The following is a 14,253-nucleotide window of genomic DNA, read 5'->3' on the forward strand; positions in this document are numbered from 1 at the left end:
GCGATTATCACCTCTCCTCCTCCTCCTCCAATCTCCTCTGACTTGACCGTCGGAGGGCCATCACCACCCTGGTGGTGGTGCAAGGCTTGTTTGCAGGTTTCTTGGCGGAAGGTGGAGCGCAGCCAACACCAACCAAGACAACTCAGACGGAATCCCGTTCACACCGCAGTGCCAATCGTTCACGGTTTGGACCACCAGCAACACATAACATGATCCATAACAGGATTAGGACAGGTTACTTACAGTGATTCGTTTTCTCCCAAGTTTCTTACGTCCTGGTGACGGATCCTGAGTCACCTAAAATCACATTATAATGAGCATATTATCTCCTTTTACTTGTTTGGATTCCACCCGAAATTTAGCCCAAGTCTAATGTGTTCATATTGGAGCCTTGATTGGGTCCATATGGTTTAATTGGCCTTCTAATTGGTCATCAGGCTTAATCCCAAGTTTAATTTGGGTTTAATTTTGGTTAAATTTATAGTCTGGCTTGTCCAGACTTAGCCCAATTTGATTGGGCTCGGGTTTAGTCAAATTTGGCTAAACCCTTTCCCCCCTTTTTTTTTTCTTTTTTTTTTCTTTTTCTTTTTCTTTTTCTTTTTCTTTTTCTTTGGGCTTAACGGGTTGCGGGTTCGGATTCGGATCCGACCCGCGAACCCGTTATCAAGTTTTCTTCTCCCCCCTTCCAGAGGCTTCCGCCTCTTCGTCTCCATCGCCTCCCTCTCTCCTCCGGCTCTCTCTCTCTCTCTCTCTCCTTCGTTCTCACCGGAAGCCACGCCTCCGACCGGTCCTCCGGCCAGATCTGTGGCCTTCTCCCTCTCAGTCACTCCCTCTCCTTCTCTCTTTCTTTCTCTTTCTTTCTTCTTTGTTTTCGCCGAGACCCTAGCCTCCGGCCGAGCCCTCGGCTTCCTTCTTCTCCTCCGGCCGGATCTACGGCCTCCTCTCTCTCTCCTTTCCTCCCTTGCTCTCTCTTTCTTTTTTTTTTTTTTCTTCTTTATTTTTCACCGAAACCCTGACTTCCGGCCCACCGAAACCCTCCTCTTCTTCCTTTTTCTTCCCTTGCAGGCGGCCGGGGAGACGAGGCTCCCCCCGATCTACCAACCGAGGTGGAGTTTCCCCCCGGAGCGCCGGCGGAAGGGAAGGCCAGCCCTTCCTCCCTCCGAAGTAATGCCGGAGAGGGGAAGGGCTCGGAGATGGGTCGGGATCCGGCTATAAACGAGAGCCTCCACCCGCTCCGTCCACGGCAAGGCATGGTCGGAGAGGATGAAGCCTCAAAGTCCGGTGAGTTCTTTTCTTTTTTTTTTTTTTTTTTTGTGGGAGTCTCGCCACCACCTCTCGGCCGGCGGAGAGGTGGGGCTCGGCTGGGGCTGGCGGCCTTGAGGCCGCGTTGGTCGCCGGCACGGCAGACCCGGCGGCCCTTGGCTGCCCCTCAGCCCTAGGGCAGCCACGGCCGGGGCCTGTCACCCGCAGGCCGAGTCCGGCTGGGCTCGGCCCGGGTGGCGTTGGGCTCGGCTTGGGCCGTTCTCAGGCCGGCCCGCGGCCTGTGGGTCCGGCCCACGGCCCTCCTCCTGTTTTTCTCTCCCGTGCCGGTCTCCCCCTCTCTGTGCCAGTCTCCTCCATTCTGTGCCAGTCTCCTCCCCTCTGTTTCATCAGTGAAACAGAGGGGAGAATACCCCACAGAGGGGTTTCTCCTTGCTTTATGATTTTATTAACAGGGAGTCCATACCTGGTTTTAGTCGGGTGTAGTCGGGTGTAGTCGGGCAGTGCTTCCTCCCTGGTAGTCCCCCCTTCTTCAGAGCTTCAGGGCTCCTTGGCCTTAGGCTCCAGGGCTCCGGCTCCCTCTCTCTTTCTCTCGTTCGGTGTTTAGGGGGGTCTGTGACTTGGGGTTGCCGGCAGAGGCTTAAATAACTGATTAGAGGATGAAACCCTCCTCTGAGACGTCCCATCCTCTCCTTTCCTCCATACTCCGGGACTGGCCGCCGCCCCCCCTTGTCTCCGGCGCGCCGGCATCGGCTGCCAGCAGGGGTGAGGGTCACCCTTCCCTGTCGGTCTTATCCCTTCGTATTTTAATATTTTTTTTTTTCTGATAAGTATTATAATTATACTGCCTACAGTGACATTTGGGCCCAACCCTTAGCTGGGCCCATTTCTCATTGGGCCTAGTAGGTTGTGGGCCCGGACATTACATTAATGACCAAGAATAACAGAACAAAGACAACGCAATCCCTTCTTACATCAGAGAGTCTAACCTTGCAAATCCTCAGTAGGTGGTGGGTGCGCTTGGTTTTCCCATTTCCGCCAGCTGTAGATCTGCCAAGAAAAAGAACCAACAAGAACAATATGATATGGAACATATATGTCTTATCCGTAGGTGAATAAATAATCTTATACCATGATCATAGACAAAACAATCTGCCAAGAAAAAGAACCAACAAGAACAATATGATATGGAACATATATGTCTTATCCGTAAGTGAATAAATAATCTATACTTTGATCATAGACAAAACAATCTGCCAAGAAAAAGAACCAACAAGAACAACATGATATGGAACATATATGTCTTATCCGTAGGTGAATAAATAATCTTATACCTTGATCATAGACAAAACAATCTGCCAAGAAAAAGAACCAACAAGAACAATATGATATGGAACATATATGTATTATCCGTAGGTGAATAAATAATCTATACCTTGATCATAGACAAAACAACCGTGACGAAGCTGTACAACACGTGGGTGATCCCAAGAATAAAAACGAAGCGGTGGAGCTGCTCAAGCCCTTCGAAGGACACAAATGGCTCATGATCCTGAAGCCACAGACCATCAACACCAAGATACAAAGAAATCCAGCACAACAACAACCTACATTACTAAACCCTTCTCACCTCAGCACAGTTATGAGGAGACGCCTCAAGAAGCCTTCTCGCAACCTTCGTCCGATTCGAAGGAACTGAATCAGAACCCTCGTCCATTTCTTGGAAGTCGCTCTCCGTGCAGGTATAGAATCGGCTGTTGAAAAGAGACGAGGGAACGCAGATCTCGGAGATCCACCTAGCCGTTTGGCTCAGCATCAACGATATCAGCCCCAGCAACATCAACTCTTCGAAAAAAAAATTCCAAAGACAGGGACAAACACCTAGGCATCAGTAAACAAAACTAAGAAGGAAATCAAGAACTCCAAGAAAGGATAGAAACCTTCACGAATCTTCTCGAGAGCGGCGAGCATCGCCTTCCTCTTTGTCTTCTTCAGCCACTGCATTCAAGCGATGACAAGAAATCAGAAACAGAGCACGAGTTGGAGGATCTTGAGAGGGAGGTGGGGAGAGAGAGCGGATACCTTGGCGAAGCGGTAGATGCAGCGCTCGACCAAGAAGCAGACGGCGATCATGGCGGTGGTGACGGTGGCCACCGACCACGTCGGGGTCTCCGCCAGAGACCGTCCTTCGCCCATGCCTTCTCCTCCTCCTCCTCCTCCTCCTCCTCCTTCCAGAGAGAGCAAGGACAGAAGAACGGAAGGGTGCCATTTGGGAGGGAGCACGAGGCGGTGGGCGAGAGAAGCGAGGAATATTTTAGTCTTTCCCCCATTTCGGATGCTTTTCCGATCACAATGGAGATCTTTCCTCTTCTTTATCTGGGGGAGTATAATTATGGGGGAGATCTTTCCTTCTTGGGGGAGTATACTTATGGGTGAGTCATATTGAAAAGAAGAGCACATGGAATGATAATATGTTGGGGGAAGTAGGAAGGGGGAGGAGGGGGGACCGATGAGAGGGGAGAATCACGTATTTCGCAGCAGCTACGTGAACAGCTAGCCCATCACCTGGCTTGCATTTTAGACTCTTATATAGAACTGAATATTTTATTTCTTAGGCCCTGTTTGGGGAGCTTTTGGAGGGCTAGAAAGCACTTTTTGGCCCTCCAAAAGTACTTTTAGATGAAAAACTGTGTTTGGTAAATTTTTCAAAAAACTGTTTCAGCTTTTGCGGGAAGCTGAAAACAGTTTTTGGGAGGAAGCTCCAATTTGGAGCTTTTGGAAGGAAGCTGTTTCAGCTTTTTTGGAAAGCTGTATTTTTGACAAAAATGTCCATATTAAAATAACAAAATTACATAGTTTATCTCTTTATAAACCTAAAAATCTGCTGGAGCCAAGAACCCAAGCCGTCAGACTCCCTTCCGTAAGAAAAGGTGTTTTTCTTTTCAATTTTTGTATGCATCTCTTAAACCATATTTTAGAAGAAAAAAAATTTAATCCTTTTCCATACCTTCCAAAATCAATCTATTGTTTTTTTTTTATCATCAACCTCGCGGCCCACGCTGAGGTCCTCCTCGAACGTGGACCACGAAGAAGAGCCCCTGGACCGCGGAAAATTATTTTATGGGAAATTATTATGGAAAATTATTTTATACTAATAATTATAATATTTTATACCTTTATTTTTGTATTATACTATAAATATAATATCATATTATATTATATCATAATACATTAATATGTTATGTTAAATAATTCAATATTATGTTATATTATGGAAAATTAATTTGTACTAATAATTATAATATTTTATACCTTTATTATTGTATTATACTATAAATATTATATTATATTACATTACATTATAATACATTCATATGTTATTTTAAATAATTAATATTATGTTATATTATGGAAAATTAATTTATAATAATAATTATGATATTTTATACCTTTATTATTGTATTATACTATAAATATTGTATTATATTACATTACATTATAATACATTAATATGTTATTTTAAATAATTTAATATTATGTTATATTATGAGAAATTAATATATACTAATAATTATAATATTTTATACTTTTATTATTGTATTATACTATAAGTATAATATATATTACATTATATCATAATACATTAATATGTTATGTTAAATAATTTAATATTATGTTATATTACCAAATATTAATTTACTCTAATAATTATATTACTATTATGCTATATTAACATAATATTATTTTATATTACAATAATATTATACTATATCGTATATTTATGTATTGATTTATATTATGTTTTATTATGTTCTGTTGTATAATACCATGCAATGTCCTTTATGGTAATTTTGTCATATAAAAGTACTTTCTCAGTTTGTTTACCAAACACAAAACAAAATACGACAGCACTTTACGAATGTAGTTACCAAACAGCAAACAGCTTTTTATAACAGCTCTACTTCAGACAGCTCTACTTCCAACAGCTCTACTTCCAATAGCTCTACTGCCAACAGCTCCCCCAAACAGGGCCTTAGTAGGCAATGATCCTTCCAAGAATGCTATGGTACGCTGTATCGGTACATATTCTACTGTATCAGTTTGGTTCCGAATAGGTGGTATACTCGATACGTTAAAAAATTTCTATACTGTATCTAAACCATATAATACAGGACATATTATATTGTATCGGTTTGGCTCCGAATAAATGGTATACCGACATTCGGTACGTAAAAAAATTTCTATATTGTACCAATATTGTACTAGTGTGGCACCAGTACGGAATTCGATACTAAAACGGTGAACTTTGTTCCTCCAACTACCACCTTATAGACAATTTTGATAAAAAAACTAAAATCAAAAAAATTAGAAATGCCATGCGATGTTAAAATTGAAATTAGGATAATTTTTTTTTGAGATGGAAGAAGAATATGAAGGAAGTTAAGAAGGGGGGGAACAGAAAATGTGGAGTTCACAACGTTAAACTCAGTAATTTAAAGTTTTCAAGCTTTAAAACAATATGCTTATAAACTTTTTGCTAGCTAGCAAGATAGATCATTATTCTCAAACAATATCAACTGTAACATTAATCTGGGCCTTGATCTAACTGATTAGAGGACTTCCATTATGATAAAATATATAAATTAAAATAAATTTATCGCTTGGTTTAGCCATAAATTTCCACAGATTTTTCACCCAAAATGGTGGAATTTAACCAAGCATCATATATGGCAATTGTAGATATTGAAATGATCTTTCTAATATGCCTAAGATCATTGAAATTTGATGCATATATGTTGTCCACATAGGTCTGCACCAAGTTTTGACCGCATAATTTGTTAGATCTTATAAAATTTTAGTGTGCCACCAAATCTTTTCTGTTTTTCTGTGAGAATTCAAAACAACTTTCAAAGATAGAATTCGGGACTTCAGTCTTGCACCAAACATTGACTCCATATGCTACAAGCCAACAGAACTCTAAATGATGCAGCCGAAGCTAAGGTTCCTGTAGCTCCTTCTATGTACCCACAAAGCTTCATCTGTGACATGTCTAGAAACAAGTAAGACAAAAGGCCCAAGAAGCTTGTTGCTTCTGAATTGAACTCTCCCAATGAAAATCCATGAGTGTGAATACTTGGTATCTCTGAAGAACTGATTTTTCCCCCCAATTTTTCTTATAAGAAGCCACTTAGTGACGAAAGTAAACATTCAAGACAACAAGCCCACTTTGTTAAATTTAGAAAGAACTTCTCTTAAATCTTCCACTCAGCCCGGAAGACTTTCTTTCCATCCAAGATGCCACCCCCACCAAAAGCTACACTGGTTAAATATTTAACACCAGTCTAAAAAGTGTCGAGCAATTAAAGAGCTAACAGCAAAATGTTTCAATTTTCTCCAATTAATTTGATGGGTTTTTCTCCGTCCTAAATGGTTGGCTATAGATTAAAAAAGTTTAAAACCATATATTTCAATTTACCGATTGGGTTAGGTATGATCTGCTGATCTGGCAAACCCAATCGGCATGGCTAAAATTGCCTCGACTCAACAACAGTTGGCAAACAACGGGTTAGGTCAAGTTGACCTCATATGTTAAGGCTCATAAAATCTTATCCAAACCCAATCCAACTTGCTAGCTGGTTAGAGATGCTCGAGCCAAACCCGACCTATATATAACTCGCCAACCTGCAACCAACCCGTTGACCCATTTAAGGCCTAAGCCCATTGAGTTTTGTGCTTAATATTAAATGGGCAGGGTTTTTTTTTTTTGTAGCTTTTTGATCATTTATGCACCAATTCATCTCCCTTTAGTTTTAGGTCATCCGATCAATAGTCTAGTGGCTCATAATATTCGGGAACTCCCTCTTGGCTAAGATGCTAGGACAAGGCTTTGGGTGATGATCTAGTTTTATGGCAGCCAAGTGCTTAAGTGCACCCCCATTACCTCTCTCCTATGAGGAGGTTTTCAAAAGAACTTGGTTTCCTAATCCATCTTCAAGGTTTCATGCATCTTGAGCAAACTGAGAGAGGGGGGGGGGGGGGGGGGGGGGGGGGGGGGGGAAGGAAAAGCAATGAAGAGAAAGGGGGACGAGGTGAAAGGGATGTAGACGCCAAGTGTCCCGATGAGTGGCTAGTGAAGGATTAGGGTTTGCATCTGATCGTACGAAGATGTAAAAATAATTTTTGTGTCTTACCACAAAATTATAAAGTTTTGATGCATCGTGCTATCAAGTTACAAATTTTCAATAGTACAGCCAACAATCAGTGGGGAAGGGCGATCAGAAAGGCACATGCTTGTTTGCCCTACCCCCCTACCCACCACATTAGAGGGAGCAAAGTAGCCAAATTCCCCATGGGAGCCCACCTTGACCAGGCTAAGAAGGCCTGAGACATAGCCACATGCCTCACCCTCTCTAACCCAATATTCTATTCCTTTTTCTTTCCTATCCTGATAACGACTTGGTTATGCCCCCATGAGACATTTGTCTGTCTTCTTCCTTCTGAATTAAATCTTGAACAAAATCCAGTGGGGACATCTTCATGTAGAGAAATCCCTCCTGAACAACAGTCAATTTCTGTCGAGATAAAGAGGAACACATTGCAAGTAGGTAAGTCATATAGACAGGTAGAGGGGATTTCTCTATCTATGAATGCCTCCCCTCTCTAAAATTGTAGCCATAGTGTCGAATCTCTAATAAGTGTTCATCTTAGGTTTTTGTCGATCTCGCATGCTATGTACATTCAGCTGCAGCTGCCTTGTTGGAGTTGAACTATGCGACTATGGCCGAAGTTTGGCGAGAACAATGACAAACTAACCACTTATCCTCAGAGGCAACACAAAATGTTTGCAAGCACATCGAGCCAATTAGCCCTAGTTATAGGGATAAGATAAATCACCTTAAGAGGCGCATTAACTACCCTTGCTTTCCAATGATTAGCCACCCTCCGGCTGAAAATTCTTCTCCAAACAAATTTTCTTACGGCATGCTCTTGGAAGAAAAGCACCTATTGAAAGATCTTATTGGGTCGATAAGATTTTACGGTTAAACAGACCTTCAGAGATGAAAGACTATTTGCAGCACGAACTAGGGCTCATTACAGAGATTTTGGGGTTCGAATCATGGATAGTGCATTTCAAGTATTAGAATCAAGAAAATTAAACAACGAGTGCGTTGCCCTCCCTCTCTTTAAAAAATTTAAAATAAAATGAAATGAAAAGATCATGTGCTTACATTAAACCTATTTCGCCAAGGTTGTCTACAGGGGTGATTGCTATTTTAGCTTTGCTCAAGGACAAAATTACTCTCTGAAATTGCTAGCTTGAATCATGGTAGGGTTTTGTGTCAATGGCGATCATTTAGTCAAGTTATTCTTCAACTTTTAGAATATCAATTGTTTGCTGCATATGGTACATGACCATGCATATAAGCAGGTAAACATGTGAAAATAAAGGGAACTTTATTACATTATTCAATTAATCAATAAAATTGGGTAACAACATTGAAAAGATTACAAAATCATGATTTTGTGGAATATTAAGTAGGCAATACTTTCACTTAGGTCAATTAATCTCGTACTATATCTTAAAGAAGTCTTTGGTGACCAATTTCAGGGTAAAAGATGAAATGGAATCATTCATTTCCCTAACAATAATTTCCAAATGATAGAATGAGATTGTCCTCCTCCTTTGGATTAAAAGAAGGGGGAATGGTCCTGATGGCATTTGGCCCATGTCTATAAAAGCTTGATACGTGTCTAGGGGGAAGAGAAAGTGCCCTCCAAGGAGTGGATGAGGGGGCCACACTCACGTTCTAAATTCTAGCACATCTGGCTTCCAGCAAGTTGATATAGAGTCGGAATCCAAAAAGGTCTTAAAGATGAAATCAAACATTTAAAATAGTATAACATAAGGATTATTAATCAAGTTTTTATGATTTTTAGGAGCAGTTTTTCATTTCTCATGGACCCAAACAGGTGGATTGGGGTGGGAGAAGCTGAAGAGGAACGTGACAACAGCTCATGCTTTAATCACGAACAACGTAAATGGTGGGGAACTTCTAATCCAATCACTACCAAAGTCCCAAAGTCCCCAGTTACCTAATGGTGAACAGTTGAGAAGAAGGAAAGTTATGGATAAGAATGCAAATAAGACATGGAGAACGAAATCCAACAGTCAAAGGCTATATGGCTGGAGAAGGTTCATGCCTAGAGTGAATGCTACAAATTACAAAAATCTTCTTAAAATTATAAATAAATTACATTTACACTTAGTAGTTCGGAAAACCTACATTTATTTTTCTTAAGTTTATTTTATTAAATACTTTAATCCAAAACTTAACAGGATATTAAATAAACTGTTAATTTTAAATAGGATTCAAATGCTGCATCATTTTTTTTTAAACGATCAAAATAACTATATTATATATATAATAGCTATCTAAGGATATAAAAAAAAATATGTATTTTTTTACTCATTCGGATGGATTTACTAACTCTATGGGTGCAAATGTAGATCATATAAACTACTGGATGATGTAAATGTAATAAACGTAGAGTTCAGAAAGCAAACAAAAAAAAAAGTAATTTACTCAATATTTTTTTATTTCCTGCACCAGAAACACTAGGTCACGCCTCAAAACAAGGACCTGACTGATGTTTTGTTGACAAAAAGGGAAGCACATCCCTCTTTCTTAATGCCCATTTTTGCTCATATGCAAGTAAATCCTGCATCAGTGAACATAGGATTCATCTGCAGCACAGAGAGGTCAGAGTCCCGGCATCATTACTCTTGTCCCTCTCCTTTGTCCCTGGAGGCCATTGATAACTTTCGTCTCTAATTCCACCTTGGAGGTAACATTTATTGTAATGCAACCAAAGAATAATAAATAGGTGTTGGAGGGCATGTTACGTTCGCCGAGTTCTTCTGATCTCATGAGCTCGAATCGGCAAATGTAAGAAGAGAACGATGGAAACTTGTTTCCATGGATTGAAGAAATCAGCAAAAGTTTATATATTTCTGAAAACAGCTAGTTGTTAGATAGAACTCTTGATACAGAGAATGAGAACAAAGAAAAATAAAGATAAACAAGAAGGATTCTTCCCTTTTTTTTTTGTTTATGTGTGTGCTGGGGAAAGAATGGTCAGAAAGCCTAATCAACAAACAAGAAGGATTCAGAAATAAGAATAGAAACAAATGGATGCCTCCATGGCACAGGTTTCTAGCAAAGCAATCATATAATAAGAGTAACACCAGAGAGACCAAATGTAGACAGATAATTTACAAAGTAAATAATAAAGTTGACAGAGACCCCCAAAAAACACAACATCAATACGCTTACACTAAACAAAATAATCAACTCAATAATAGGAACAAGATGCAAAAATACTGGTAGAATAAGCATCTTCCCAAATAACACCAACTCAAGTCTGCATCCATCCAGTGAAAAAAGTCCCTCAACAATGGTCACTTTCCTTCTATCCCTTCTCCAGGCAACTCCTCAAAGGGATACAGTAGAGCTCTTGATCTTGTATCTGTAGAGGAGCTTCTTCTTTTTTGAGGTGGTATTGTCCACTGTGAGAACCACCTTGCCTGCTTCTCCAATCTTGAAGCTGTTCTTCTCCACAGGTTCATCAGCAGCAACCAATTTCCTAGCCTTCTGCACAATCACAGTGTATCCATCCTCCGAGCTCGGCACAAACTCCGCACCGAAGGTCACATCCCATCCCAGGACTCGGAGCTCCCAAACAAGAAGGCATTTCTGCAAGGAATAGCATTCCAGTCCAAAGATCATTTTCTGAAACCACCTTCATAAGGACATGGCATAGTAGTTGATAGTTTAGAAGCAAAACCATTTGATGAATTGGTGAGAGGAACAAGCTCCGCACCTCATTAACCGGTATCTCTATGACTTGCTTCGTCGAGGGCTTGATGGCGATCTCAGTAACCGCATCAGCAGCAGTGAAATCGGGGTCCTTCTCCTTGCTCAGGCCTCCATACTGTACTGGGACTTGCTCAGGAGCAATGTATCTGCATGCATCAAACAAAAGAATATGAAAAAAAATTCTCAAACTTAATTGCCTAAAATGACTTAAAAACATAGAAGAAGCTCGGCAGATCTCCACTGACTTGAAAAGGGTCTCAGCTGTTTTGGATGGCCCAGCAAAAACAAACTTGCTCTTGCTCCTCTGGGTGAAGAACGGACTGATCATTCGATTGAAAGCAAGATACCACCATGGAACATTGATGAATATCTGACAAGGCCCAAACATGTTATTACTCTTTAACAATCAGAAGAAACCCAACCTTTCTGTAAGCAAAATTGTTTAAAGAACAAAGGCCAAAAAATAACAAGACACAACGCAATTTAGCTTGATTATATTGGAATTATTCCCTTCTAGCTAAAAATTATATTGGAATTCAAACCTTATATTGGTATGGTTTTGATAAAAAAAGCCAACTTGATTAAGACCAATGCAAAAAAGGCAATACTGGAAATAAAAATCTAAACTTTTTTTTTTTTTTCTATTTCAAGCGCAACACAAACGATGACCTCAAAAGCAAGTCATAAAAGCAGAGAGAGATATATTGAATGAGACGGAGAATTAGTGATGGATTCAAATATACCTGCTTAGCAGCAAACTCAGGGTAATTATCTTGGAGCAGGGTGAGGGCGTGGCGAAGCTCACGCTTCATGGGGCCGATCGAGTTCTTGAGATCAGTGACCTGAACCATGGTGGAGACTCCGCCAGGACTGAAGTCGAGCAGCTGGCGGATGCCCTTCTCAAGGTACTGGATCCTCCACCGCAGAAACCTCTGCCTCTTCTCCTCGTCGGCGAAGGCCATGGCGTAGAGCTCCTTGTTCTGGAACTCCCCGTAGACGTTGTAGCACACCGGGTGGCCCTCTTTGTCGGTGCCGTGCATGAAGACCACCTTCTCCATCTCCGGGATGCCGAGGTCCTCCTCGAGGAGCGCCTCGATGCCGAACTCCTTCCTCCAAATCACGGCGTTCTTCAGCATCGCCATGGCTTCTTTGACCTTCAAGTCCCGGGCTCGGAGGAATTTCATGAGGACGATTTCGCTCCTCTCGTCGCCGAGGAGCGGGATCCCCCAGATTAACACCTCCTCCGGCGGCTGCGCCGCCGCGGCCGGCGGGGGTGCAGGGGTCTTCTCCTCCTCCGGCGCCGCAGGAGGCGCCTCCTCGGAGGGTGACGGGGAGGTGGCGGGGACGACGGTCACTTCAATGGATTCTACTGTCCGGGCGCCATCTTTCTCCACGACGGCCTCCGCCGCCGCCGTCGGCGGCGGCGGAGGGACGTCCGCTTGTGGGGCTGGCTCCTCTGTCGCCTGCGCCGGGGGAGGGGGTACTTCAGGCTTAGCCTCCTCCTCAGCCTTGAACGGTGGCTCCGCCGCCGGCGGGGGTGGCGGTGGAGGGGAGAACTCGTGGTTGGCGAGGGCGGCTTGGACGAGCTGCTTGAGGTCGTTGAGAGCCTTCTTCTCTGGGTCTTCAAGGTTGGCGACGAGGTTGCCCTCCTCCTTGAAGGAGACGGAATGGACGACGTCAGTAGAGGACGCCGCCTCCTCTCCGGAGGGCTTCTTGGGGTCCTCCTCTGCCTCGGAGGCCGGCAGCGGCGGCGGTAGTTCCTTCGACACCTCCTTCTCTTCCGCCGCCGCCGCCCCCCCGGCGACGACGACCTCCTGGGCCGCCTCGGATGCCTTGGTCTGAGTCTCCTCGGCCATTGCTTTGGGCGTCGAGAAAAATCGAAGAGAGAGCGTCATAGGCTTATGGGTGAGTGGGAGAAATTTATATACACGTAGATGGAGAGAGATACCAGTCTGTCAGGGTCCGTTGGCCAGCCTTGGACTGCTCAGGCCGTCAGGCGGGACCCGCCAGAGGAGGAGCCCACCATTTTTTATCTTTTCAAGTAAATTCCAAAACAAAATTTAAAAAATTCTTGGTGGGAAGCTTAACTCTTGTAATTATCAATTAGATTAATTAATTAAATCTAATCAACAAAGGAGCCAATAGCAATGCTTCATCCATGGAGAATCTTACTACCAGATCTCTCTTAAAAATAAGTTTTCCATGCAAGAATATAACCTTCTGCTTTACTAGGTATATACGTACCTTGTTATTTACAGCATGGTCTATATATCTCCACCTGCATTAAGATTTGAAAGCATCATTGCTTCTTATTAGAACATAATGCATCGTTGTACATCAATATATCAAATGATTGCAAAGATATATACTGTTTTTATCTAAGGGAGTCTCTGCATGGTAACCTTCTTTGCAAGTGTCCCGAGTTAAGATTTAGCCAACAGACTACATGTTGGACCCGTGTCTAGAAATTTCTAGTGAATTTCAAAAAAGAAAGATAGGTAGCTTAACTCTTGTAATTACCAAAAAATTATTTATCATATATATCAAAAATTTATTTAAAAATAAACCAGCAAATTTCAATGGTTCATCGTCCATAGTTTAGGCTCACAGAAAGTTTCTATGCATGAGTTTGATCTGCCGTGAATGTAGCTCGTACTACACAACACTATCTATACATTCATAACACTATTCATATGTAAGTACATTGAATAATCTCGTGTATTAGAGCATGTACAAAGTTTTCCACAAGTGAGAGCTGGCAGTTCAGTGCTTTTGTCATTAGCCCACAGAAAGGAGAGAAGAAGGGATCAACGGTTCCTTGTTCCATAAAGGAGGTTGGCTTTTGCAAGCATGCGTGAGGAAAAAGTGGTGCCCCATGGCAATTCAAGAAGGCCTTGCTCCTACGCTTCTTTATTTTTCATGTGATAACGAGAACTAGGATGATGTTAAATTAGCTTCTTTTTTCCTGCTTGCAGGTTGGTGGTCGTGACCGAGACTGGAGGACGGACGGCGTGAGGAGACTGCAAAAGTTGGCAGAGAATAAGCCCACAGGATCTCTCCACACGCCGGATTTGGGACATTTGGCAGACGGTATTCTGGGTATTCTCTTTGCAAC

At 42.2% G+C, this 14,253-nt stretch overlaps 2 protein-coding genes across 3 annotated transcripts; both read right to left on the bottom strand.

Annotated features, from left to right (window-relative positions):
• Positions 1 to 2,030: 2,030 nt before the first annotated feature.
• LOC120103885 (MLO-like protein 4) lies at positions 2,031 to 3,816 on the bottom strand. The gene is made up of 5 exons (XM_039120690.1): positions 3,343 to 3,816; positions 3,201 to 3,258; positions 2,891 to 3,105; positions 2,696 to 2,812; positions 2,031 to 2,310 (listed from the first exon to the last, which is right to left on the bottom strand). The coding sequence occupies exons 1-5, from the start codon at positions 3,718 to 3,720 to the stop codon at positions 2,245 to 2,247; spliced, it is 834 nt and encodes a 277-aa protein (XP_038976618.1). The 5' UTR covers positions 3,721 to 3,816; the 3' UTR covers positions 2,031 to 2,244.
• A 6,625-nt stretch (positions 3,817 to 10,441) lies between these two features.
• Positions 10,442 to 13,030, bottom strand: LOC103701321 (patellin-3-like). 2 transcript variants are annotated; one of them, XM_008783341.4, is made up of 4 exons: positions 11,882 to 13,030; positions 11,384 to 11,508; positions 11,143 to 11,284; positions 10,442 to 11,015 (listed from the first exon to the last, which is right to left on the bottom strand). In XM_008783341.4, exons 1-4 carry the CDS (start codon positions 12,992 to 12,994, stop codon positions 10,755 to 10,757), a joined length of 1,641 nt encoding a protein of 546 aa, XP_008781563.1. In that variant the 5' UTR covers positions 12,995 to 13,030; the 3' UTR covers positions 10,442 to 10,754. The 2 variants fall into 2 exon arrangements, with proteins under 2 accessions (XP_008781563.1, XP_008781561.1); XM_008783339.4 differs by having other exon boundaries at positions 11,107 to 11,284.
• Positions 13,031 to 14,253: the final 1,223 nt, after the last annotated feature.

This window comes from Phoenix dactylifera, unplaced genomic scaffold, assembly GCF_009389715.1.
Source record: "Phoenix dactylifera cultivar Barhee BC4 unplaced genomic scaffold, palm_55x_up_171113_PBpolish2nd_filt_p 000859F, whole genome shotgun sequence".
NCBI lineage: Eukaryota > Viridiplantae > Streptophyta > Magnoliopsida > Arecales > Arecaceae > Phoenix > Phoenix dactylifera.

Bases quoted from the DNA above. Each gene is read 5' to 3' on its own strand.
- LOC120103885 (XM_039120690.1), bottom strand. From the start codon at position 3,720: ATGTGCTCTTCTTTTCAATATGACTCACCCATAAGTATACTCCCCCAA. The intron at 2,813-2,890 runs GTGAGAAGGGTT...CTGTGGCTTCAG, and splicing joins CTCCTCATAACTGTGCTGAG to GATCATGAGCCATTTGTGTC. The intron at 2,311-2,695 runs GTATAGATTATT...TTTTCTTGGCAG, and splicing joins TTGTTTTGTCTATGATCAAG to ATCTACAGCTGGCGGAAATG.
- LOC103701321 (XM_008783339.4), bottom strand. From the start codon at position 12,994: ATGGCCGAGGAGACTCAGACCAAGGCATCCGAGGCGGCCCAGGAGGTC. The intron at 11,509-11,881 runs GTATATTTGAAT...GGGCCTTGTCAG, and splicing joins CTGAGTTTGCTGCTAAGCAG to ATATTCATCAATGTTCCATG. The intron at 11,285-11,383 runs GTCAGTGGAGAT...TGATGCATGCAG, and splicing joins ACAGCTGAGACCCTTTTCAA to ATACATTGCTCCTGAGCAAG.